The sequence below is a fragment of the Schistocerca serialis genome, chromosome 11 (assembly GCF_023864345.2).
Source record: "Schistocerca serialis cubense isolate TAMUIC-IGC-003099 chromosome 11, iqSchSeri2.2, whole genome shotgun sequence".
In the NCBI taxonomy this organism is placed as follows: domain Eukaryota; kingdom Metazoa; phylum Arthropoda; class Insecta; order Orthoptera; family Acrididae; genus Schistocerca; species Schistocerca serialis.
The window spans coordinates 133,928,467-133,955,431 of NC_064648.1; the positions used below are offsets into that span (position 1 = coordinate 133,928,467).

The 26,965-nt window shown below is 41.0% G+C and overlaps 1 protein-coding gene across 1 annotated transcript in view; it reads right to left on the reverse strand.

Moving 5' to 3' along the window:
* LOC126427387 (procollagen-lysine,2-oxoglutarate 5-dioxygenase) overlaps positions 1–26,965 on the reverse strand; it is a 460,163-nt gene that overhangs the window by 249,415 nt on the left and 183,783 nt on the right. The window contains exons 5-6 of the mRNA XM_050089740.1: positions 26,386–26,562; positions 5,655–5,854 (exon numbers count right to left, since the gene is read on the reverse strand). Coding sequence (XP_049945697.1) covers positions 5,655–5,854; positions 26,386–26,562 — 377 coding nt within the window. The remainder of the gene's footprint in view (positions 1–5,654; positions 5,855–26,385; positions 26,563–26,965) is intronic.

Here is a 26,965-nt window from a genome sequence, read left to right on the forward strand (position 1 = left end):
AAGAGGATGTAGATGAAGATGAAATGGAAGATACGATACTGCGTGAAGAGTTTGACAGAGCACTGAAAGACCTGAGTCGAAACAAGGCCCCGGGAGTAGACAACATTCCATTAGAACTACTGATGGCCTTGGGAGAGCCAGTCCTGACAGAACTCTACCATCTGGTGAGCAAGATGTATGTGAGAGGCGAAATACCCTCAGACTTCAAGAAGAATATCATAATTCCAATCCCAAAGAAAGCAGGTGTTGACAGATGTGAAAATTACCGAACTATCAGTTTAATAAGCCACGGCTGCAAAATACTAACACGAATTCTTTACAGACGAATGGAAAAGCTGGTAGAAGCCGATCTCGGGGAAGATCAGTTTGGATTCTGTAGAAATATTGGAACACGTGAGGCAATACTGACCCTACGACTTACCTTAGAAGAAACATTAAGGAAAGGCAAACCTCTGTTTCTAGCATTTGTAGACTTAAAGAAAGCTTTTGACAATGTTGACTGAAATACTCTCTTTCAAATTGTGAAGGTGGCAGGGGTAAAATACAGGGAGCAAAAGGCTATTTACAATTTGTACAGAAACCGGATGGTAGTTATAAGAGTCGAGGGGCATGAAAGGGAAGCAGTGGTTGGGCAGGGAGTGAGACAGGGTTGTAGCCTCTCCCCGATACTATTCAATGTGTATATCGAGCAAGCAGTAAAGGAAAGAAAAGAAAAATTCGGAGTGGGAATTAAAATCCATGGAGAAGAAATAAAAACTGTGAGGTTCGCCGATGACATTGTAATTCTGTCAGAGACAGCAAAGGACTTGGAAGAGCAGGTGAACGGAATGGACAGTGTCTTGAAAGGAGGATATAAAATGAACATCAACAAAAGCAAAACGTGGATAATGGAATGTAGTCGAGTAGTAAAGGAGTTTTGCTATTTGGGGAGCAAAATAACTGATGATGGTCGAATTAGAGAGGATATAAAATGTAGACTGCCGACGGCAAGGAAAGCATTTCTGAAGAAAAGAAATTTGTTAACATCGAGTATAGATTTAAGTATCAGGAAGTCGTTTCTGAAAGTATTTGTATGGAGTAAGGAAGTGAAACATGGACGATAAATAGTTTGGACAAGAAGAGAATAGAAGCTTTCGAAATGTGGTGTTACAGTAGAATGCTGGAGATTAGATGGGTAGATCACATAACTAATGAGGAGGTATTGAATAGGATTGAGGAGAAGAGAAGTTTGTGGCACAACTTGACAATAAGAAGGGACTGCTTGGCAGGACATATTCTGAGGCATCGAGGGATCGCCAATTTAGTATTGGAGGGCAGTGTGGAGGGTAAAAATCGTAGAGGGAGACCAAGATATGACTACACTAAGCAGATTCAGAAGGATGTAGGTTGCAGTAGGTACTGGGAGATGAAGAAGCTTGCACAGGATAGAGTAGCATGGAGAGCTGCATCTAACCAGTCTCAGGACTGAAGACCACAAGAACAACAACATGACTGGCAAGTAACAGTGTAACACCTGTGTGAAAGTCACATAGGTGAACACGTTAACAGCTTTGAGAGGCTCACAGTTGAGAGAGTAAATCAGCAACGCATACACTATGTGATCAAAAGTACCCGCACACCTGGCTGAAAACGACTTACAAGTTTGTGACGCCCTCCATCAGTAATGCTGGAATTCAGTATGGTATCGGCCCACCCTTACCCTTGATGACAGCGCAAACTCTCGCAGGCAGCTGCTGGAAGATTTCTTGGGAAATGGCAGCCCATTCTTCATGGAGTGCTGCACTGAAGAGAAGTATCGATGTCAGTCGGTAAGGCCTGGGACGAAGTCGGAGTTCCAAAACATCCCAAAGGTGTTCTATAGAATTCAGGTCAGGACTCTGTGCAGGCCAGTCCACTACAGGGGTGTTATTGTTGTGTAACCACTCCGCCACATGCCGTCGATTATGAACAGGCGCTCGATCGTGTTGAAAGATGCAATCGCCATCCCCGAATTGCTCTTCAACAGTGGGAAGCAAGAAGGTGCTTAAAACATCAACGTAGGCGTGTGCTGTGATGGTGCCAAGCAAAACAATAAGGGGTGCAAGCCCCCTCTATGAAAAACACGACCACACCATAACACCACGGCCTCCAAATTTTATTGTTGGCACAACACACGCTGGCAGATGACGTTCAGAACTGTTTTCCACTGTTCAATCATCGAATGTTTATGCTTCTTACACCAAACGAGGCATCATTTGGCATTTACCAGTGTGATGTGTGGTTTATGAGCAGCCACTTGACCATGAAATCGTAATTTTCTTACCTTCTGTCTAACTGTCATAGTATCTGCAGTGGATCCTGATCCAGTTTGGAATTCGTCAGTGATGGTCTGGATAAATGTCTGCCTATTACACATTACGACCCTCTTCAACTGTCGGCGGACTCTGTCAGTCAACAAATGAGGTCGACTCGTACGCTTTTGTGCTGTACGTGTCCCTTCACATTTCCACTTCACTATCACATCGGGAACAGTGGACCTAGTGATGTTTAGGAGTGTGGAAATCTTGTGTTCTACGGAGCATCCCATTCTGCTCTCTCATGATGTCTAATGACTACCGAGGCTGCTGATACGGAGTACCTGGCAGTAGGTGGCAGCACAATGCACCTAATACCAAAAACATATGTTGTTGGCTGTGTCCGGATAGTTTTGATCAGATACTGTATGTGCGAACTATCCACAAAAACAGTTCTCTGAACAGTTCCGATTTAACTACTGGATTTGGTTTACCAGCTGATTCTTTCAATGATTGGATTTTATTCAAAACATTACCAAGTGCACTGATCCTTTTATTATTCTACTACTGTCTAATCCCATTACTGTGTTCACTGATTAGACTGCCACAGCACTAAGACGTTGTTCTTAAGCTTACGTATGGAGATAGTGGTGTGTATAAGATGTGTGAATATGAAACCGGTCCTGGTCATCGTATTCTTTAGTGTTACGAAATATGGGAAGAGATATTTCACTGTATAAACTGAATAATGTACATCAATTGCACACTCCCTGAAAACAGCTTCTGTATTCAAATAATTGGTATATGCTGGGGTCAGCCAGATATCAAAGTGACAGAAGAGGGAGCTGCTGATGGCTGGGTTTATTGGGGGGGATTAAAAAATTTAAAAAAAAATTGCATTTTTGGCGCAGGTCGGGTGAGACATGAGCCATTTGTGTTAGTACAGTTTTTAGGCAGCAGCTGGTGCAGAACGGTCAATGTAGACAAGACTGTATGCAGAAACACTTTTTATCATTAATTTTTGTGTTACTCATACTGCAAATAAACTGAAACAATGCTCAGTATGTTGTATTTATTAGTATTTTCAGAAAAGGATGAAAATGAAAGGTGAAGAAAAATTTGAGGTTCTAAATAAATATCCAGGAAGTGATTACAATGCCTAGATGAGAACTTCTTACATAAAATGAAATATTTTTATTTACAGTTGACAATATACAGATGCTAGGTTGATATTCATCATAAAAACAGGAAGCAGTAATTTTCTCGACATCCTGCACACATTTTAAAAAACACATTTTTTAATACATGGTTTACATTCCTAAACGGTTCTCTCTCAATGGACAGTTTGGTAGCAAATTGCACACAACAAAAGGTCCTGTGTACTTTAATTGCAATCAGTTCTCAGGAAGATATTTGCAGAGCCCTCATGGGCACTGTATTTCACAATATCTTCCCTGAAATTTATTTGCAATCCCAAATTTTCCTTTGCCTTTTCTTTTCATGCCTTTTATGAAAATATTAACAAACACAATACAGGTTGATTCAAAAAAGAAATGAAAGATTTCAAGTGTTTTGAAATTAGTTGTGGACACAAAGGAAAAGCTCGCGAAAATGTTGAGAGTATCCGAGATGGGAACATACGGAGCCCCCCTCAAAGTCCACAAGACAGCCACTCCAGGGGCTTCAGCTCACTAAAACAATGGTGTGGCGTGTTCTGAAATAACGCTTGCATATGAAGCCTTACAAGCTGCTGTTAATGCAGCAATTGCGTGTCGACAACTGTAACGGAAGGTACAAATTTTACACTTCATTACTAAAGGATACGGTAGAGGACACGTTTTCCCAACAGCACAGCTTTCCAAATGAACTAACATTTAGTCTACCAGGTAAACTAAGCCACCATAATGTAATAATTTGGGGGTCACAAAATCCTGGCACCGTCACTGAACATCAGAAAGATTAATTGAAAATGAATGCGTTTTGTGTCATTTATGTTCACAAAGTCAATGGAACTTTTTTTCTGCAGAGAAACTTCGCCAGGAACTTCATACCTGAACGTGCTGCAAAACTGGTTGTTTTCTGAACTTTACGAAGATTAGAAAAATTTCATTTTTATGCACGGCGGTGCCCCGCCTCCATTTCACCTCAAGGTGTGGCGTTTATTTAACAAGACCATCCCACAACACTAGATTCAAAGAGGTAGATTACACAACCTTATTCATCGCTTTTGGCCTGCCAGACCTTACACATTACAATTTCTTTCTGTGGGGGTACACAAATGACCGAGTCTTCGTCGCACCTATTGCAGCTTCCCTTAGAGATCTGAAAAATCAAACTGGTGAAGCTGTCGATTCAATGAACGGGGATATGTTGATTTGAGGGTGGAATGGAATGGATTACCGTTTCAATGTTTCTCGAGCAATGCGTGGTGCTCATGTTGAGGGTGTGGTATAATGTCTGTGTGAACACAGAACTTTCAACTTTCCTCTACCCAGATCCAGTGACGTGCACAATGGTTTCTGCCTTTCACAGTTTGTCTGTAGCAAACAACTGCAATGTTCTTTCTTTATGAACCACCCTGTATAATGAGCATTATTTCAGTTTATATGCAGTCTACGTAATACTAAAATGTAAACTTTCACGGCCGGAAATATCATGTCCATTATAACTATCCGGGCTGTTATGCCGTGGTCGGTTGATGAATTCTGAGGTGATTCCCAATGTCTCGTCTCCGACTGCGGGAGACATCTTCAAGGGGGTCCGTAGCTTGATGGAAGGTCCAACACACACACTGGCTCGTTACTGACTGTCAGTAACGAGCCAGTGTGTGTGTTGGACCTTCCATCAAGCTACGGGCCCCCTTGAAGATGTCTCCCGCAGTCGGAGACGAAACGTTGGGAATCACCTCAGAATTCATCAACCGACCACGGCATAACAGCCCAGATGATTATAATGGACAAGTCTACGTAATGTCAAATAAAATAAAATAAAATAAGCACACAACTCTCACAGTATAATTCTATACTCACTGCACTGCACCAACCTCATGTGTAAGCTATGCAAACGTAAATGACTTGTGCCCTGCCTAACCCACACCAAAAGTGCTATCTTTTCTAAGCACTGAGCAATCTTGAGTTCCCTCTTCCATCACTTTCATTTCTGTATATACTTTCATTCTGTATATACCAATTATTTCCCACAAAATCTGTGATGACAAGTAGGTGCGGTCCCTCGTGAGACGCCAGACTGTGAGGCTCTGAGGAGTTGACAGGATATGCAGGTAGGGGACCGATCTGTGTGCTCGAGACAAGGAAAAACAAATAAGAACTGTAACACACTGTGTGAGAGTGGCTCAAATCCTGTGTACTGGTCACAACTCACCTTCTTTCCATCCAGAGACAGGGTGTTGTCCCAGCAGGCGACGCAGCCCTCCTCGGGGTGCCAGGCGCCTGCCAGGTAGTTGCCCAGTGTGTTGAGCAGCACCTTGCTGCGGCCGTTCCCGTGCACCACCAGCGGCACCGTGTTGTACGCCGTGTTCTGCAGGTACGACCGGTGGCCCTTGAACCTCAGCTCCACGTCTCCTGTGGGGTCACGACAGCCACGTTCAGAACACTCGCTCGTTCACACACTGCCTCCTGTACGCCACATCGTGAAGGAGCAACTTCGGTGACACACGACGAGTCGAGGTTCACATCGATGGCAGAAGCGAGTACGACGGTTAGTAATGTAATCGATCAACTGATACACTAGGAATCCTTCGATACTTGCAGGTATCAGTATCTTTGTTTACATAAAAATACAATCAAACAATGGAAAATCCATGATGGAATGTGACAATACCAGAGAAGGAAAGTTGCTACACACCATATAGCAGAGATGCTGAGTCACAATAGACACAGCAAAAAGATTCACACAATTATAGCTTTCGGCCATTAAGGCCTTTGTCAGCAGTAGACACAAATAGACACACACACTCACGCAAACGCAACTTGCGCACACCTCTGCAGTCTCAGAGAATTGAAACTACACTGCAAACAGCAGCACCAGTGCATGATGGGAGTGGTGACTGGCTGGGGGTAAGGAGGCGGCTGGGGCGGGAAGGGGGAGGCATAGTATGGTGGGGGTGGCGGGCAGTGAAGTTCTGCAGGTTAGACGGAGGGTAGGAGAGAAGGTGGGGAGGGGGTAAGTAACGGAAAGGAGAGAAATAAAAGGAAATAAAAAGAAATTAAAAGACTGAGTGTGGCGGTGAAATGACGGCTGTGCAGTGCTGGAATGGGAACAGGGAAGGGGCTGGACGGGTGAGGACAGCGACTAACGAAGGTTGAGGCCAGGAGGGTTACAGGTAGGATGTATTGCAGGGAAAGTTCCCACCTGCGCAGTTCAGAAAAGCTGCTGTTGGTGGGAAGGATCTGTATGGCACAGGCTGTGAAGCAGTCATTGAGATGAGGGGTATCATGTTTGGCAGCATGTTCAGCAACAGGGTGGTCCACTTGTTTTTCGGCCACAGTTTGTCAGTAGCCGTTCGTGTGGACAGACAGCTTGTTGGTCGTCATGCCTACATAGAATGCAGCACAGTGGTTGCAGCTTAGCTTGTAAATCACATGACTGGTTTCACAGGTAGCCCTGCCTTTGACAGGATAGGTGATGTTAGTGACCGGACTGGAGTAGGTGGTGGTAGGAGGCTGTGTGGGGCAGGTCTTGCATCTAGGTGTATTACAGTGGTATGAGCCGTGAGGTAAGGGATTGGGAGCAGGGGTTGTGTGAGGATGGACGAGTATATTGTTTAGGTTAGGTGGGCGAGTATATTGTGTAGGTTCAGTGGACGGCGGAATACCATGGTAGGAGGGGTGGGAAGGATTGTGGGCAGGACATTTCTCATTTCAGGACACAACAAGAGGTAATCGAAACCCTGGTGGAGAATTTAATTCAGTTGCCCCAGTTCCCGTAACCCTTCTGGCCTCAACCTTCGTTAGTCGCTGCCCTCAACCATACAGCCCCCTCCCTGTTCCCATTCCAGCATTACACAGCCACCATTTCACCCCCACACGCCTTCTTTTTATTTCTCTCCTTTCCATTACTTACCCCTCCGCACCTTCTCTCCTGCCCTCCGTCTAAACTGCAACACTTCACTGTCCGCCACTCCCACCATACCATCCCTCCCCCTCCCCACCCCAGCCTCCTCCTTACCCCCACCCAGTCGCCATTCCCATCATGCACTGGTGCTGCTGCTCGCAGTGTGGTTTCAGTTCTCTAAGACTGCAGACGTGTGGGCAAGTTGTGTTTGCACGAGTCTGTGTGTACGTGCGTGTATGTGTGTCTACTGCTGACAAAGGCCTTTATGGCCGAAAGCTACAATTGTGTGAATCTTTTAATCGTGCCTATCACAACTCAGCATCTCCGCTATATGGTGAGTAGCTACTTTCCTTCTCTGGTATATTTACATAAAAATAAATTCATATAAATCGAGGCTCATAAAAATTAATTATTTCACGCTCAAATGATTATACACTGAAACATCTTTATAACGTTCCTCCACATAATGTTTTCCTCTATGTTACGTCCATATTTTCTGGTCCCAAAACATTAAAGAATTTCACTGTTAAACCATGAAACTATACTTATGTCATACTCTGTCAGCTTCAAAGTAGTCACCTCAGGCACGTATGCAACAAACTCAGAATTATTCCCATTTTTGGAAGCACTGCTGGAAGTCCGCAGGGTAAAGGGCGTTCAAGAGCTGTGGCAATTCCACTCGGATGTCTTCAATTGAGCCAAAACATCACCCTTTCAACGTGATTTTAATCTTCGAGAGCAGGCAGAAGTCGCACAGTGCTAGGTCTGGTGGGTATGGAAGTTGGGAGTCATTGCCATGTTGTTTTTGGCCAGCAATCCCCTCACAACAAGGGAGATGTGTGCGGGTGGAGTTTCACGGTGCACCGACCCGTCTTTCTTATTCCACAACTCTGGCCATTTGGTCCAAACATCTTCCATCAGTAGCCTCAAAACCTTGCAGTAAAACTGGCTATTCACACTCTGACCAGGTGCAACAAACTCCTTACGCACTATTTCTCTTAGGTCAAAAAAACTGATCAGCACCGACTTCACGTCACCGCAAACTTGTCGAACTTTTTTGGTCTCAGGGAAAATGGCATTTTTCATTGTTAGCCGAGAATAGTCACCTGTTATGACTTGGGTAACAATTTTGGACACTCTCAAACTCTTTGTTGCAGCTCACTGCACGTCTGAATCCTACAGTTTCGTTGGTCAGTGCTGAGAAGCTGAGGGACAAACTTCCTTGCAATTCATCTAATGGTCAGTTTAATGGCTAGAATTCGTACTGTACAACAGCCAAAATCTCTTACAAACACTGTGAATTGTCTGCCTCCAGTCTTTGTGACATACATCGTACACTTTTGCGATTATTATCTGTGTTCTGCACGTTGACAGTTGACCAGACTGTTTGTCATCTTCCACAGATTGTCGGCATTCCTTAAAGTGCTCCAATCACTCAAATGTTCTTGCTTGACTCAGTGCACTCTCACCAAGTGCCTTTGTCAGCATGTGGTGGACTTCAACTGCAATTTTCTTCAACTTGAAACAGGATTTATTGCGAATCCATTGCCCCTTCATGTAATCCATTTCACAATTTGCAGAAGCAGTGACACACATCCTGACAAGCACCACTACAACTCACAACTGCATTTGCCAAAGATGACGCAACTTTGGGCAGCAATAGCTAAGACGTGTACCTCGAGACATTTAGTGGTAGAATGTCTTACTGCTACTGGTTTGACTGCTCCAATGAAATTTTCAGATTTTTTTTTTTTGTAGCAACTTGTACGCAATGCTAAACTTTTGTCTGCACTATGCTTCCTCAATACCACGGTTTCCTCCATGCACCGTTCATATTTTTGTCATAATTTTGGAAACCTAATAAATATTTCCCTCTTTATAACATTTAAGCCAGTGGATTTAGACGCAGTGTTTTCCCCTCTGTGGATTTGCAGAGACCCTGAAAGGCTGTGCTCGGCACGAGTCACACATCAGCATCCAGTCACGTGAAATGTGATACGTGTCACACTTGCCATCTGCCGCATTGGCACCGTTTTATTGTGTTTAGTGTGAGCAAACAGTGTAGATCTGTAGTGAAAACAACGGTGACTCTACTGCAGTGCAGTGAATTGGATTTACAAGTAAGCAATAGGATTTTGTGACTTTAGATGATGTGGCCATCACAGGAGTGCTGAATGCTGAAGAATTGACTCCTGAGAGAAGCAATGAAAATGGAAGTGAAAATGAAAGTGATAGTGAGACAGAAGTGCCTCCATATGCTAAAGCAGCAGAAGGATTTGAAACATTCAGGAGGTTTATTATGGCCCATAAAGCTGAGCACACAGCAGTTAACACAACTTTCTCATGTAGAACAAGAAATGGTTCTGATTCAATCCAGAAGAAATAGGAATCAAACTGATTACTTCAAAAAATCCTAGCAATATGACGTTAAAGCTAGGCCACTTCACGGATTTTTGTGAAAATTTGACTTAAGATGCATTTTACAATTTAACTATTAAAGCAATTTTTTGGAGCTAATTATTTTTAATTTGTACAATTTACTGCATTTTTATGTACCATATCCTCAATAAAATTTGTCTTAAGTTATATAATTATCGATTGGAAGTCTTCCTCTTTCATAGTCTTTTCCTCTATACAGCATTCACAATTATTGGGTCCCTCAAAAAATGTAATATATATAGGTTCCACTGTATTCCACATATCAAAACGATTTTGAAAGAGCTATTGTATTGCAAAAATGAGTGGGGGTTCAGATATGTGGATAATGTGCTCTGTTTGTAGGCCAGAACCACTAGACACTTACAAACATTATTACTACATGTAAACTCATAACACAGGATAATTATGTTTACAATGGAGTTGAGAGGCTCTTCTATAAATTTTATGGACCATAATATAGATATTAGCACAAGGTGAGACTTATTCAGCATTTGCAGAAAAACCGTTGCAACAGAGATAGCAATCCCTGCCAGCTCCCAGAATCCACACAGTCACAAACATACAGCTTTCCATTCAATGGTGAATCCCTGATATCTCTTCCATTATCTGAATCAGTCTTTCAAAAAGAATTACAAACCATCAAACATACGGCTTCCAGCAATGGCTGTAGCTCTGCCCCGACTGATACTATTGTACCTATTGCTTGTGCCTGATTCCTGCGGTTACACAGGGTTGGCATGGATAATCAGGTTTGGCCGGACGCCCTTCCTGTCACCACCCCATACCCCTCGGGACAGAATCAGTGTACCCCAACTGTCTGCAACTAGTGTAATCCATGGAATAGTGTGAATGTGTGCAGATGTCTGCGAGCCGTGTAACTGAGGCGGGACGTGGGGACCAGCCCGGTATTAACCTAGTGGAATGTGAAAAACTGCCTAAAAACCACATCCAGGCTGGCCGGCACACCGCCCTCTGTCGTTATTCCGCAGGGCGGATCCGATTTGAGGTCGGCGCGCCTACCCGAGTCCAGGAAGTGATGCATTAGTGCTCTCTGCTAACCTGGTGGGTGATTGATACTGTACTACGAAAAAAGAAAAATAGTAAAATGACAGTTCTTCTGTACAATGGCCAATAGCAATCTGCCTGGTGCAAAATTCCATTTATTGGCAACATTTCAGATAATCTTGCAAAACTTTTTGTTTCACAACTACAGACCTGCATTTTATGGCCTTCATTGGACCTCTCTAGCCAACTTTATACAAAGAACTTTCCAGTTTCCTGTCAGCCCAGTAGTACTTCATTTCTCAGATCTCATCCTTCTTTCATCATCGGAAATTACCCTTCCTATTGTCTGTTTGTTGATTCTCATTTGCAGTCTGGTTTGTTTGTCTGTGAGTTTCCTGATTTTGTCAGTTTTGTTTCTAAGGTCTTCCAATGTAATCTGTAGCTCATCCATATCTTCCTTGATTTCTGTAATCCACTTATTGTTGCACTTACTATTCCACAATTTTTCAATTATTTTCCTGATGATCCTGTTCTCTGGTGTGCTGATTAGACATCTGAAAAATGAAATGCGTTTCTTCTTGATTGTACTCATTACCGGTTCTATTTCCTTGTAGTCTGTTTCATTTGTAGCTACTCTCCAGTGTCCATCTTTCTGTCACGATTTGTTGATGCACGTTCTGATGATTCTTGTCTCTCTTTTGAGTATTTTGCCTATTTGCACAGTGTTAGTTGTTTTGAAGATGGTTTCACTTGTGTATGTTATTTCTGGTTGAGTGGCTGCTCCCCCCGCCCCCTCCTCCCCCCGGTGATATGTTGTGTGTTGCGCTCTAGTCAATTAGTTTATTCTGTTATGTCACGTTGGCTTTTCATTGAGGTTATACGTTATGATTTCTCCCAGATATTTAAATTTATCTACAATTTTAATTTCTTGGTTTCCTATGGCAATTTTGTTTATGAGTGCTGAGTCAGTTAACACGATGACTGTTTTTTCAAAGGATATTCCAAGACCAATTTTCTGTGCTATTTCTTCTTTTTTTGTGGAGTGGGTGGTTCAATGTTCGGGAAACTTTTCTGTTATCCAGACTTTTGTTAGGGCTATGTGTAAGGATGTTTGAACTGTATCACTGGCATATTTCCACATTGCTGCAAAAACTTGGTCTTCTCTGCATGCCTCATAATTTTTCATCTCTCTTAATGCCATTTCCACCTCTTGGATTGTTTGAGGATTTATGAGATCATGTGGAGTCTTGATGGGTGTGTCTGTATTAATTGCTAAAAGTTCCTGGGGTTCTTCACAATTCAAAAGTTTACTAAATGCTTTTGCCAAGATTTTGGCATTTTCCTAGTCATTATGCGCCATTTTTCCATCTTCCCTTTTCAGCATTAACATGGGAGGGGCAAATTTTTGTAATTGTCTTCCAAACATTTTGTAAAAGTCTCTGGAATTAGTTTTGTGGTAATTTTTTTCTATTGAGTCGATTAGATCTTTCTGTTATTGTCTCTTGGTTTGCCTGATAATTTGTGTGAACATTTTCCCTCATATTTTTGGGGTTGGTTGCATTTTCTTCTGTTTTGCGTTTTTAAATTTTGACCATGCATGATGTCTTTCTTCATGAATTTTGTCACATTCTGAGCTCCACCAGACATGTCTTTTACTTTTCATTGAGTTCAATGGGGCTAAATTTTCTGCTTGTTGCCTGAGAATTTGAACCAGTTCTTCTAAATTATCTGTCAGTTTTATGTCTTGTGTGACTTCTCTATATTTATCATTTCTAATTAATTGGTGGGGATCAAAGTTCCCCTATCGTTTATTGCACTTTGGTTTCTTTTTTAGTGGTGTGAACTTAATTTTGATTTTGACAATGTAATGATCTAAACCCATATCTACGCCTCTTAATACTTTAACATTGTAGATTTCTCTGTGGAAGAATTTGTCCATAAATACATGATCCAGCTGCCATTCTCCTTTTCTCCAATCAGGATGTTTCCAAGTTTCAAGTTTGTTTGACCTCCTTTCGAAGTACGTGGACTTGGAGATCAGTTTGTGTTCCCTACAGAGTTCAACAAGTCTTTGACCATTCTTATTTGTTTGTTTATGTGGAGCCCATTTTCCAATGATATCCCGGTACTTCTTTTCTCTTCCGAATTCGGCATTGAAGTCCCCTAACAGGATCTTAACATTGTGTTGTGTACATAGTTCCGCGTAGTCAGCGCGTACACAACTTTCCCACTAGAGCGCACCCCGCTAAGCACAACAGAGCAGGCGCAGCGCTCGTCCGTCTCCGCACTACGAGGGACCAAATTCTGCTTCCACCGATCCGCGTATTAATATGTCTCGCAGCCAATGAGATTGCTGCTAACGTACAACCTTTTCTCTTCGCGGATCACACTCGTGCAGTGATACCTGAATGCTCGAGGTATTATAACGAGTGTACAGACCTCCGATTAGTCAGTCTGCATTAGTCTGTAGTCAAGTTTCAGTCTGCGCCTAATAAGATTACCATATTCCTGTACATAGCCATGAAGATACATGAACAGACACTTGTCAAGTATCAGAGATATGTGAGAATAAGATTAACGTACCAAGACCAAAGGAACTTCAGATTGTCAATTGTAAACAGCACCCAGAATCAAGTTAAGTAAGGTCTATGATTTTTATTATTTTAATAAATGTGTGTGAAAATTAATCAAGTTCTGTTTAAAGTTGGTCACCGTCAATCTGCTATTCTAAGTGTGCAAGTGGCATTTCTATTGTCTGACCTAACGCCAGAAGATAAACACGCCACGATAAGACCACGAGACATATTGCTGACACTCGCCTACTTCACTAGAGCGACAAGTCAAATAATCTGATGGTGTGTGTACCGAAGGTCTTACAGTACGCACACCACACACTGTTAATATTTACTTGGTTTATTGTTTGGTCAAGGAGATCCCAAAACTTTTCCACTTATTTCCAAGTCTTTGTTAGAAAATTTTTCTTATTAGTAGGGGCATGGGCATTATAAATGGTATAAATTTTATTGGATGCTTTTAAACTCAAAGTTCATATTCTAGGGGAGATGGCTTGAAAATCAATAATCGAATCTATTATTTTCACATTGGCTATAAACCCAGTTCCAAATTGGGGACATTCTTCCTGCATTTTATACCAATAGCACCTCAAAATTTTTTATTCAATAGTAAAGACAAACTGCAACCCCTGACTCTGAGAAGTGTGTATAAAATCACAGGCAGACAGTTTGAAAAGGTACATATTGGTCAGTCAGGCAGAGCTATGACAATTATACCACATGAACATGAGAGAATCTGGTGATTAAGGAGCAAAGATTTGACCTTTGCTGATCAATTTTTGATAGAAAACCATATGAGGCAGGATGTGAAATTTTACATTCTGTCACAAAAAGCAGGAAGATGACCCTACAGGAAAGCTTTTATAGTATCTCTTCTGGTTTTTTTCCCTTCTTCTTCCTCTTCTTTACTGTCGGTGGACTTGGCAGGAAATGGCTGAAAATGGAAATGGTTTCTAAGGCTACAGACAGCAGATGTATTATTGGCTGCATTTGTCGAGACTGTGTCATCGTAATATGTCAAATGCTGCAGAATACAAATTTTTAGAAGTTTAAGTAATTTACTTCATTTGTTATATCAAGAATTACCCGATTTTCACATTCCCTTCATCAGTTAATTTTCTCTGTACTAGAAGAGAACCGATGGACACCATCAAGCCTTTAAAGAAGACAATGAAGCCATCATCAAGACAATAAGCTTACTAGACTTTCATCTTTTCATGGCATCTGATTTGAAGGCAAGTCATTGAACAAGCAGCAGTGAAGAGGCACATTTCAGATTTTCAATACAGATTTTTCATATTTGTGGAATTCATCCACCTTCCTGATGGGCTTAAAATAGTTTTGTCCTTACAGCTGGACAATCCAGTTAGTAATCTCACTAATAATGATTACAATAAGACTCCCCCTGGGCTGCTGCTGTCCTTCACTGGACGGTGAAATCACTCTTGCTGGCAGTAGTTCTCACGCAAAGAGATTAATTCCTCGAGCTGTAGAAAATGTATGCAATTACGTGCACTTGTGGGAACAATATACTGCAGTGATGAAGAGAAGAATTAACACTCACTTAGCCAACCATTACAGAAAATGTCACTTCTGAGAAAATCTAAAATAAAAAAATGGGAAGAAACATCCACCATTTGAAGTCGGTGTGTGTGTTTGGGCTTACGGGCACTCGACGTCAAGGTCATCGGTGCCTTTGAAATTCGAGGCACTGAAGAATGCACTGCACAAAAGTACTACTCCTTAAGAAAATTTCTAGACAATTTAACTGTATTAAGAAACTGTAACCTATAAATGAGCATTCCATACAGAATCCTATAACAAATATTTTCAACAGCTCTAGTGGGCATATTATCCACAATATCACAGAAAAAGAAGAGGAGATACACAAAGATGAGCTGAAAGATATGATGTGGCAGAAGGATTTGACAAGCAGTGGAAGAGCTATGTTGAAACCAGGCCCCTGGAGTAGACAACATACCCTCAGAACTACTGAGATCCTTGGGACTAGAGATGGGCAAACTCGTTCATCCTTGGGAACTAGTTCACTGCTAATCGTTCTTTTTTGGGGACCATTCACTTTTACTCATTCACCATTCATTTGTGCTTGGTATATGGTTCTTATGAAAAACTGAAAACTAGTAGTGTAGGTGACTGAAGGATGGAGGGCACCAAGAGGGGGCATTTGCCTACCCCCTGGAGTGTAGAGTTTTTATTCATTACAGAATTCTTATACACTTTTAGAAGTAATTTCTGTGCTTCTGCAGAACCTCTCGTTTAGCCAACCGTAGCCTCGTGTGGCTGATTGCAGGGAAATAATATAGGGTGGCGCACGGAAAACCAGCCCCGAGTACAGACTGTTTGCCAATTACGGACGATGTGTTGCCCGTTACGAGCAGATACAACAAACAGACAAACATGTAATAATTAGACAGTGAAGAAATAACAAGTTAATGCAAGCAACAATTGCAAAACAATCGATAATGATGTGTAGAGAGCTGGAGAAGAGAACACGAAAATCTCACGCGACGCACATGGGCTATAGCTCATGTAGTCTTGTAAACCTGTGGGTGGCTGTTTCCCAACTTAATAGACCACAAGTGTCTTGTATAAAATTATTCGTTTCGACTTCCACTACATAGCTATGCTACGTTGTAAACAATAATCATTTACACCCTATATATACTTCACGTTGTCTCTGAGTTCATAGGGGAAGTTGAGACTTTATGGAAGCATAAAATAAAATGTGGTTTTCTCATACTTGCGTCACACGCTTAGTAAAAATTAGGTTTTTAAGTTGCATTATTAAAGTTAATGCAGCAATAATAATAATAATAATAATAAGTAGTTAAGTTTTTGGTTTGAAAGCTCCTTCTAAACAAATGTTTTTGAGATAATAAGTAAATACGATTTTATGGCAATCTATGTCTTTTCAAATGGAGAGGCACCGCTTTTCCTTCTGAGCCAAAATGACTCACAATCCACTTTTTTTTTCCAAATACACCAAACTAGTAGGTAACGCAAATTGGAAACAACCAAATTTAAAAATAATTACAGCCTTCCTAAATGTAATGTTTTGTATATGAAAGATACACGAAAATCATTTTATATGAGTTTTTGTACACTAAAAATTAAGCAAATTATTGAAAGTTAGCTGCTAAATCAAGCCAATGAAACCAAAAAATATATGAATAACAAAACACTTTTCTTGTTATGTCTTCTGCTGTTCATAGATATAATGAAGTGATAAGATTAAAAACAGCCGACCAGTTGCAAAGGATAAAGTAATATTTACCTAGGTTTCAATAGATTTAAATCTATCTTCTTCAGAAGGCGGCCTGAGCACAATGAACATCGTAATTTATATTAAAAGGTATGAAACATAAGTCAAGAATAGAGTCTAACATATATTAGGAGAATCTTGTATTACAAAATATGAGAAGGATTCCTGGTACTTACAGTATTACATTAACATGGAGAATATGATCGATTACCTGCTCAATAAGAAAATTTCCCAAAATTATTCGACTTTGAACAATAACCTCCCCACAGATACCACAGAAACTAAAAAATTTATTTCCATCCCTTTCTTGGGTAACATATCGTATAGGATTAAACGTCTTCTAAATAAAAAATATAACTGTAACGTCTCCTTTTCTACAGATAACATTTTAAAAAGAAATCTTGTACAGTCAGTAGAGATTGCCAACGATTGGTTTTCTAATTCAGGTGTTTACAAACTAACCTGTAATAACTGCCCCTCATATTATATTGGTCAAACAGGCAGAGCGGTGAAAACACGATATAAAGAACATCTATTAGGTAAAAAAGGAGCGAATATTCACAACTCTACCTTTGCTGAACACCTCTTGATAGCCGGCCATACGCCCAAACAGTTAGAAGACACGGTTATCCTACACAGACAAGTCAAAGGACGGAGACTAGATCTGTGGGAAGAGTTATTCATTTTTAAACATCTAGAGCTCAAAGACGGTAATATACTGACCGATCAGTTGAACCTTGCCTGTAGACAATTTTTCGAAGGCTTTAAACCCGTACTGTTTAATATATAACATTAATGTTGGTAACCTCAGCAGTCTATTTCCTCAGGAAGCTATAATGCACTTTCAAATCTTTAAGCTCACTACCTTTTATGTAATGTGGTTTTCACACGATGTATGGCTGCCACTATATCGGCCCTCATGTAATTTTCTCTTATTCTAAAACCTTGGCTCCCTGAGAATGTATATTAACTGGATTGTGGACCAGGTTTCGTAATTTATGTCTTAAGAGCCATTACTGATTATCCTTAAAGTTTTGACTTATATACGTTCTATGTGCTTCACTAACATGGTAATATAACTTTTATATTCTGGCTGTATATGCCACTGCATGTAACTCACGGCGTAAGCGCCACCTGCCTTTTTTATGTATGTATCTACGTTATTGTTCCTAAGGCTCCCACAATGTCATAACGGGAGTGTTAAATGTTTTCCTTTTATTTATTGTCACTCTATCTAAGGACGCAATTAATATTGATATTTCACATGTTGCTTCAGTACGCCAATCGGCACAAAGTTCGCGACCTGAGCGCCACCTGCCCTGGCCGCAGTGCTGCTACGCTGGCCGATTTTAATCAGTTGCTTATGCGCTCTCCAACTTCCATGTACTTATTTTATTTGTCTGACAAACCCTATTCTCAGGGCTATATTTTATTTGGACTAATGGAGCTATGCAGATGTTTGTAAAAACGACAATGACATATCACTCCACGTTAATGTAATACTGTAAGTACCAGGAATCCTTCTCATATTTTGTAATACAAGATTCTCCTAATATATGTTAGACACTATTCTTGACTTATGTTTCATACCTTTTAATATAAATTACGATGTTCATTGTCCTCAGGCCGCCTTCTGAAGAAGATAGATTTAAATCTATCGAAACCTAGGTAAAGATTACTTTATCCTTTGCAACTGGTCGGCTGTTTTTAATCTTATTATGTGGAACCGTTGCTGTTGCGCAGCTATGTTTAAAATACTGATAATGAAGAGAGCTGATATGCCCTTTTGTTACCTGAAAAGACGTACCTATTACATACAACGTAATTTTTATGTAATTTACGTAACTATAAAATACTTTTTGATTACCGGTCGTGGATGCTGAATAGCCAGAACCAAGTGCAAGAACAGTTTGGAACACATGTAAACTAGGCGAGCACAGTGAACGAAACGAGCAACTGGATACTGAACTAACTAGGAGCAGTCGGCAGTGGAACTGAGATAGGTGGTCATGCGAAGAACGGCGAGTGCGGTCCTTTCGTTCATCTTGGTGAACCGTTCCTTTGCACCCGTTCGTTCGCGAACTAGCCATCTCTACTTGGGACAGCCAGCTGAGACAAAATTATTCCCCCTGTTGTGGAAGATAAATGAGACAACAAAAATACCTTTACACATCAAAAAGAATGTAATAATTGCAATTCCAAAGAAAGCAGGTGTTGATAGGTGTGAATATTATCAAACTACCAATTTAATAAATCAAGGTTGCAAAATATGACACAAATAATCTAGATAAATGAAAAAATCAATGAAGACAATTTCAAGAATCATCAGTCTGGGTTCCACAGAAATGTAGGAATGCATGAGCCAATACTGATTCTACAATTTAACTTAAAAGATAGCTTAAAAAAGATAAATCTAAATTTATAGCATTTGTAGATTTAGAGAAACCTTTTGACAATGCTGACTGGAATACACTCTTTGAAATTCTTGTGGCAGTAGGGATAAAACACAGGGAGCAAAAGGTTTTTACAAATTGTGCAGAAACCAGATGGCAGTTACAAGAGTAGAAGGGCATGAAAGGGAGGCAATAGTTGAGATGGGAGTGAGACAGAGTTGTAGCCTATCCCCAGTGTTCTTCAATCTATATATGGACCACTTCTTCCCACACACTGTGTCTCATAAATCACACCATGAACAAGGCAAGGTATATAGGGTTATTGTAAGTGATTGTCGGGATTCCAAAAACCATAATACACAATGCCATTCATGTAGTAATACAAATCTTATTTTACTGACTACTGTCACACATAAACTTTCTTTTTCAACATAGTTTTCCAAGTCTTCTTTCTATTATTTTTTTTACAAATGCTTAATATATGGACCTGTTGCCACTCAACACACATCTTCTTGCACAAGACAATACACCTCATCCCACAGATGTCCCTATAGTCTGGGAGTCAAGTCTTTGGTAACTGCAAAATGATGCACACCTTTGTAACAGTGAGTTTCTTGCTGAAAACCGATACTGTCATTTTGCTTTGTCTGACTAGAAATCTAGTTCAAAGTTTATTTCATTTCAGAAATTATTTGTATATATACTCTTATATGTCATTTTAAAGCATGACCAGTGTGACGTGCAGTGTAAATACAACAAATGAAAGTAAAACACAGGAAGCAAAGTGTGCTACATAGCCGAGCTCTCGAATTCGTGTACTCGATGAGGGAATATTTTGAGAAAGAAAACGGATGAAGTCGTCCCTTGTTCCTTGTTGCTCATGTTGTAATGAGGGCCGAGACAGGTTAGGGGGGGGGGGGGGGGGGAACTCTTTTAACAACAGTGAAAAAATCAGCAGACTAAAGAGTGTGGTGAGGCTGGTACAACATGGCTGCAGACACCAGAAAAAAAGTGACAGAGGAAGAAGCAAGTGAGCATTGGAAAGTTTTCAAAAAATGATGCTCATCCCATATACAGGGTGAAACAAAATAATGGGAATGCTTGAAATGAGTAGTGGCAGCCATGGGAAGGTGGCAGCACTGCAGATTTGTGACAGTTAGTGAGTAAACAGTCTGTCATTTCAATAATCGTGGATCAGTGCAATGGACAACAGCGTGTGTTAGCCATAAAAATGTTTTATAAAAACAATGATAGTTTGGTAGCAGTGCAGAGGGAGTTTTTATAATTTAGGACGTCATGATGCCATTCCATCGAAACATGGATTAATAACTTTGAAGAGACTGGATCTGCCCTCAAGAAGAAACCAACAGGAAAAACAAGAACTGTGCGTTCTCCAACGAACATTAATTTTGTACACATGTCTGTTTTATGGAATTCAATTCATAAGCAGGCAGCAGTGTTTGGAATGTCCTGGGAGAGTGTTTGCCGAATTCCTCATCTTGATTTAAAATTTCATCCGTACAAACTACAGATGGTGTAACAATTGAAGGACAACAATTACCGGTTGCGATTAGGACTCTGTCAGCAAATGATAACAAAAATAAACAATGAGGATGAATTTCTAAACAAGTTGTGGATATCGGATGAGGCACATTTTCATCTCACAGGTTATGTGAATAAACAGACCTACCGTTACTGAGCAAACACAAATCCTAACGACATTCATGATCGCCCTTTACATGCTAGTAAAGTGTCAATATGGTGTGGTGTAACTTTCATTACACCTGCATTGAACAACCTTCCAAACGTTCAAGAAGCCTGGTTTCAAGAGGACAGAACGACATCACACACACACAGCACGGCAGTCAATGGCGTAAGTGCAAGAATTGTTTGGCAACCGTGTCATCTCATGATTCGGTAACATTCCCTGGCCCCCTAGATTGCCAGATTTATCCCTTTGTTTCCCCCCCTCACCCCTTGTGGGGCCACCTCAAGAGCTAAGTCTACATGACTTTACCAAGAACCCTGGATGAGGGAAGAGTTAAAACAGAATTTGGGCTGCAATTCACAGCATCTCAGCTGAGATGTTGCAGTGGTTAATGGGGAATCTCAACAGCAGATTTCACAAATGTATTCGTACAGGAGGACGCTGCCTAAAGTGCGTAATATTTAAAAAATGATAAATGTCTTCAATGTTACGTAAATGACAGAGTTATAAGGTTTCAATTACTAAAAATGCAATTTCTTTCCTTCATCACTTCTAGTTTTATTGGACTGTGGAAATGTTCGCATTTTTCTTTGTCACCCCGTATAATCACTATAAAAGAGAGAATATAGAAATACAAGTCACTGAGGAATGAAATAAATAAGTGCAGGGAAGCTAAGATGAAATGGCTGCATGAAAAAAGTAAAGCAATCGAAAAAGAGACGATTGTTGGAAGGACAGACTCAGCATATAGTAAAGTCAAAATAATCTTCAGTGAAATTAAAAGCAAGGGTGGTAACATTAAGACTGCAATGGAAATTCCACTGTTAAATGCAATGGAGAGGGCGGATAGGTGGAAAGAGTACATTGAAGGCCTCTAGGAGGGGGAAGACTTTTCTCATTTGACAGAAGAAGGAGCAGGAATCTATTCGTAAGAGACAACGGATCCAGTATTAGAATCTGAATTTAAGAGAGCTTTGGAGGACGTAAGATAAAATAAGGCAGATGATAGATAACATTCCATCACAATTTCTGAAATCGTTGGGGGAAGTGGCAACAAAACGATTATTCACGTTGCTGTGTAGGATATGTGAGTCTGGCGACATACCATCTGACTTTCACAAAAATATCATCCATACGATTCTGAAGACTGCACGAGCTGACAAGTGCGAGAATTATTGCACAATCTGCTTAACAGCTCATGCATCCAAGTTGTTGGCAAGAATAAATTACAGAACAATGGGAAAAAAATGAGGATGAGTTAGATGATGATCAGTTGGGCTTTAAGAAAAGCAAAGGCACCAGAGAGGCAATTCTGACATTGCGGTTGACAATGGAAGCATAACTAAAGAAAGATCAAGGAACATTCATAGGATTTGTTGGCCTGGAGAAACAGTGTTTGACAATGTAATACGGTGCAAGATGTTCGAAATACTGAGAAAAATAGGAATAAACTAAAGGGGGAGATGAGTAATACACAATACATACAAGAGCCAAGACGGAATAACAAGAGAGGACAACCAAGAATGAAGTGCTCGGATGAAAAAGGATGTAGGACAGGAATGTAGTCTTTCACCTCTACTGTTCAATCTGTACATCGAAGAAGCAATGATGCAAATGAAAGAAAGGTTCAGCAGTTAAATTAAAATTCAGGTGAAAGGATATCAGTGATACGATTCACTGATGACGTTGCTTACCGTGAGTGAAAGTCAAGAAGAATTACATGATCTGGTGAATGGAATGAACAGTCTAATGAGTACACAGTATGGTAAATAAGGAAAGAAAGTAATGAGAAGTAGCAGCAATGAGAACAGTGAGAATCTTAACATTGGGATTGATGGTCACAAAACAGGTGAAGTTAAGGAATTCTGCTACCTAGGCAGTGAAATAACCAATGACAGATGGAGCAAGGAGGACATCAAAAGCAGACTAGCACTGGCAAAAAGTGCATTCCTGGCCAACAGAAGTCTACTAGTATCAAACAAAGGCCCTAATTTGAGGAACAAATTTCTGAGAATGTATGTTTGGAGCACAGCATTGTTTGTTAGTGAAGCATGGACTGTGGGAAAAGCAGAAGAGAAGGGAATCGAAGCATTTTAGATGTGGTGCTACAGACGAATGCTAAAAATTTGGCTGACCGATAAGGTAAGAAAGAGGAGGTTTTGCACAGAACCAGAGAGGAAAGGAATACGTGGAAAACAATGATAAGGAGAAGGAACAGGATGATAGGACATCTGCTAAGACATGAGGGAATGACTTCCATGGTACTAGAGGGAGCTGTAGAGGGCAAAAACTGTAGAAGAAGACAGAGATTGGAATACGTCAAGCAAATAATTGAGGACGTAGGTTGCAAGTGCTACTCTGAGATGAAGAGGTTAGCACAGGAAAGGAATTCGTGGTGGGCCGCATCAAACCAGTCAGTAGACTGATGGCAGAGAGAGAGAGAGAAAGAGAGAGAGAGAGAGAGAGAGAGAGAGAAAGATAGAGAGAGAGAGAGAGACCACACTGTCGCAACTGCTCATGTAGCTTGTGAATGGTGGTCTTTTAAAAGGCAGGAAATTTTCACTGCCTACAGTGGTCAAAGACAAAGGTACCAGCTATTCAGCTATTAATGGATGTAGATTATTAACGGAAAGGACATATGTGGGTGCACGGGAATGCAGATTTCTGCACAGGAACTAAGTGTGACATTTGAAAGTTCTGTGTTGTTAGATGAAACTTGGATCAATCCCAGTGATAGCTTGAGCACAGCAGAAGAAAATTATACGGAATCAGGTTATGACAGTGATGTGAGTAGTTTTTTCATTACTTAACTGCAGCACACACTGGAATTTAAGAGGGGAGTATACTTACTACACACAAATAATATGAGTATGGTACTTTCTTCTGATTATAACAGTTAATATTGTCACAAATTATTTTAACATGTCCTCAGTTCTCATTACCCACATGGCCCTAATATACATCGATTACTTTAGTCTCAGCATTTCTTCTCAGTAACTATTACTTTCTTTACTCCCTTTTGGTTTTCTACATCCTTTATTTTATTTTCTAACCTATTTTTCCCTGTCACCCATCTCTACCACACACAATTAGATCTTGCATGATGCTTACTACATCCACTGTGGGATATAGTAAGTTTATTGTACCACAGATAAAATTTAGTATATGTATTGCCACGAAGAAAGATTTGTTATTTTCTTGCACAAAGCCAGTACACAGTATCATGTTGTAGCAATAAAAATGTAACTTCCCTGTACCACATCTGAAGATGAGCCTGAAAAAGGTCAAAATCTACTTTATGGGAATAACCAGATATTTCAAAAAGCGACTGGTCACTGTTTTATGCCTGTACATATATTTGTATTCACTGTTGACATGTATAGTTTGTGAGACATGAGATGAATGATTGGTATTGACGGTTCATGCGGCCAGGTGGCTATGTACGAGGGCGGTTCAGAAAGTAACCTCCGATTGGTCACAGTGCGGGTTGTGGGGGGAGTAGCGACGCCATCTGTGCGTTCACGCACTCAACAGGTCAGTCGGCATCAAGCCGTGGTCGAGTGAACGTCGTACCTGTGCTAGTTTAGTTTTTGTGGCAGTTTGAAATGTGTGCTGCAATAGAAAACCCCGCCAAATGTGAAGTGCGTGCTGTCATAAGGTTTTTTACAGCCAAAGGATATTCTGCAGCAGCTATTCATCGTGAGCTTTGTGCCGTGTATGGACCAAGAGTTATGAGTGAAGGAGTTGTCCGTGAATGGGTACGTTTATTTAAAAGTGGACGAGAAAACGTTCATGATGAAGAGAGGAGTGGTAGACCATCATTGGTGACTGACGAACTCCTTCAGACAGTTGATGCAAAAGTTCGTGAAAATCGACGTTTCTCAATGTCGGAGTTGTCTACTGGTTTTCCACAGATTTCTAAGACTCTCTTGTACGAGATAGTGACAGCAAGATTGGGTTACCGTAAGTTCTGTGCACGATGGGTGCCCAAAATTCTTACCAACCACCACAAAACTCAAAGAATGGCCTCTGCATTAGACTTTCTCTGTCACGTTATGAGGACGAAGGAGAACCATTGTTAAACAGAATCGTGACCGGTGACGAAACCTGGATTAAGTACGTGAACCCTGAGACAAAAGAACAATCAAAGATGTGGGCACATTCAAATTCGCCTACCAAACCAAGAAAAGCATCGCAAGATTTTTCTGCCAGAAAACTGATGGCAACGGTGTTTTGGGATGCCAAAGGGGTGTTGTTGGTTGAATTCATGGAACGTGGTACGACCATTAATCAAGACGTGTACTGTGAAACAATAAAAAAGTTACGACGGGCTATACAGAACAAACGCCGTGGTATGCTGACTTCCGGTATCGTTTTTTTGCACGATAACGCCCGTCCTCACTCTGCTCGCAGAACAACGGCCCTTCTTGAGTCCTTCAAGTGGGACGTTATCAACCATCCACCTTACAGCCCAGACCTGGCGCCAAGTGATTATCACCTCTTCATGCATTTGAAGAAATGGCTCGGGTCACAGCGGTTTTATGACGACGAAGAGCTCAAAGATGCGGTCACAGGCTGGCTCCAGGCACAAGCGGGTGATTTTTATGCAGAAGGAATTTCAAAGCTTGTGAAGAGATACGATAAGTGCCTCAATCGCTATGGAGACTATGTAGAAAAATAGTGCAAAGATGTAGTTGTAAGATGTATATATTAAAATATTTTTATTTAACTTGGTGTATTTTTTTAAATCAAGCGGAGGTTACTTTCTGAACGGCCCTCGTATCTGAATGTGGCGTACTGCACTTCGGTTACTACGACCCCCAAGGTCTAGATTTGGGGTGGGGGGGGGGGGGGGGGGGGGGGGACATGAAAGCATGCAGGTCCTACCTGTAAGCCTGAATTTACTTACGATAACTAGTTTTAACATGTGAACTCAAAAAAACTGAGAAGAGCTACTATGTATTTAGTGTAGTGAAAAATCTTCAAGTTATGTATCATATTAAACCATTTTAATACATTATTTGTTTTCCGTCCCATTTGCCCATTTTTAATACAGAACATGACCAGTTTTGATCTCAATGGACCATCTTCAGATCTATGTAGTTGTGTCAGGAACCTGTCCCAAGTCTGTATCAGAACCCCACATCAATTACATTTTTTTTACTTCATAATAGAAATGCAGTATTGTTGAGCATTTACTGTTATTCTTTTCACTGTTGAACACTTGCTTTATCCACTCATTCTATAACAAGTAAAAGAATACTTTGTGAAAATATAATGTAAATTGATGGATAAAAAAATCTACTCATCAAGCGGCAGCAGGAGAATACACACATATGAAAGTTAAGAAAATTTAGCACCTTCTTCTGGCAGAAGTATCGAAGGGGAAGTGAGAGGGATGAAGGAAAAGGGACTGGTGAGGTTTAGGAAATGGGAAGAGTTCGGAAAAGTCGTCCAGAACCCCACATCAGAGGAGACTTACCAGACAGAATGAGAAGGCAATAATGGCACTACATTCATGAACTGACCCCCATTTCCTAATACTCACAACCTTATGCCAGCAAAGAGGTGCCGGGTGTCAAATCGCTGCTATTCGAGCAGAAAGTCGATTCAGACTGTAGCATAAAAGAAAACGTACCTGCAGCTCCGTTGAGGTTTTGGAAGATGTCCGACTTGTGGTCCAACTTGATCTTGAGCTTTGTGCGTAGCTTCTCGTCCAGGTAGGCTCGCGTGTAGAACAGCTGGTCATCGTCCGTATCGGCAATGGCAGCATGTGTCACCACGGCATACAGCTCTGGTGCGTACCCGATGAAACCTGCCAACACAACATTAAAACTGTTACTCTTCTACAGCGTGGTTTGTAATGGAAATGTTCTTACAACACACCTACACTAAATGATAACCAACTGACAACCTCAGCTGCCGACAGGTGTTGTTGTTATACCTCGATGTGGACAGCTGAAAATAAGTGCTTCGACCAGGACTCGAACCCAGGACCTCCTGCTTACATGGCAGACGCTCTATCCATCTGAGCCACCAAGGACACAGATGAATAGGGCGACTGCAGGGACTTATCCCTTGCACGCTTCCCATGAGACTCGCATTCCCAACTGTCCACAATTCTACATATGTATTGTACCTTACAGACATTTGCCCATCCACTCATTACTCGCGCACACTTTGGCGATTCACTATGTGATCAAAAGTATCTGGACACC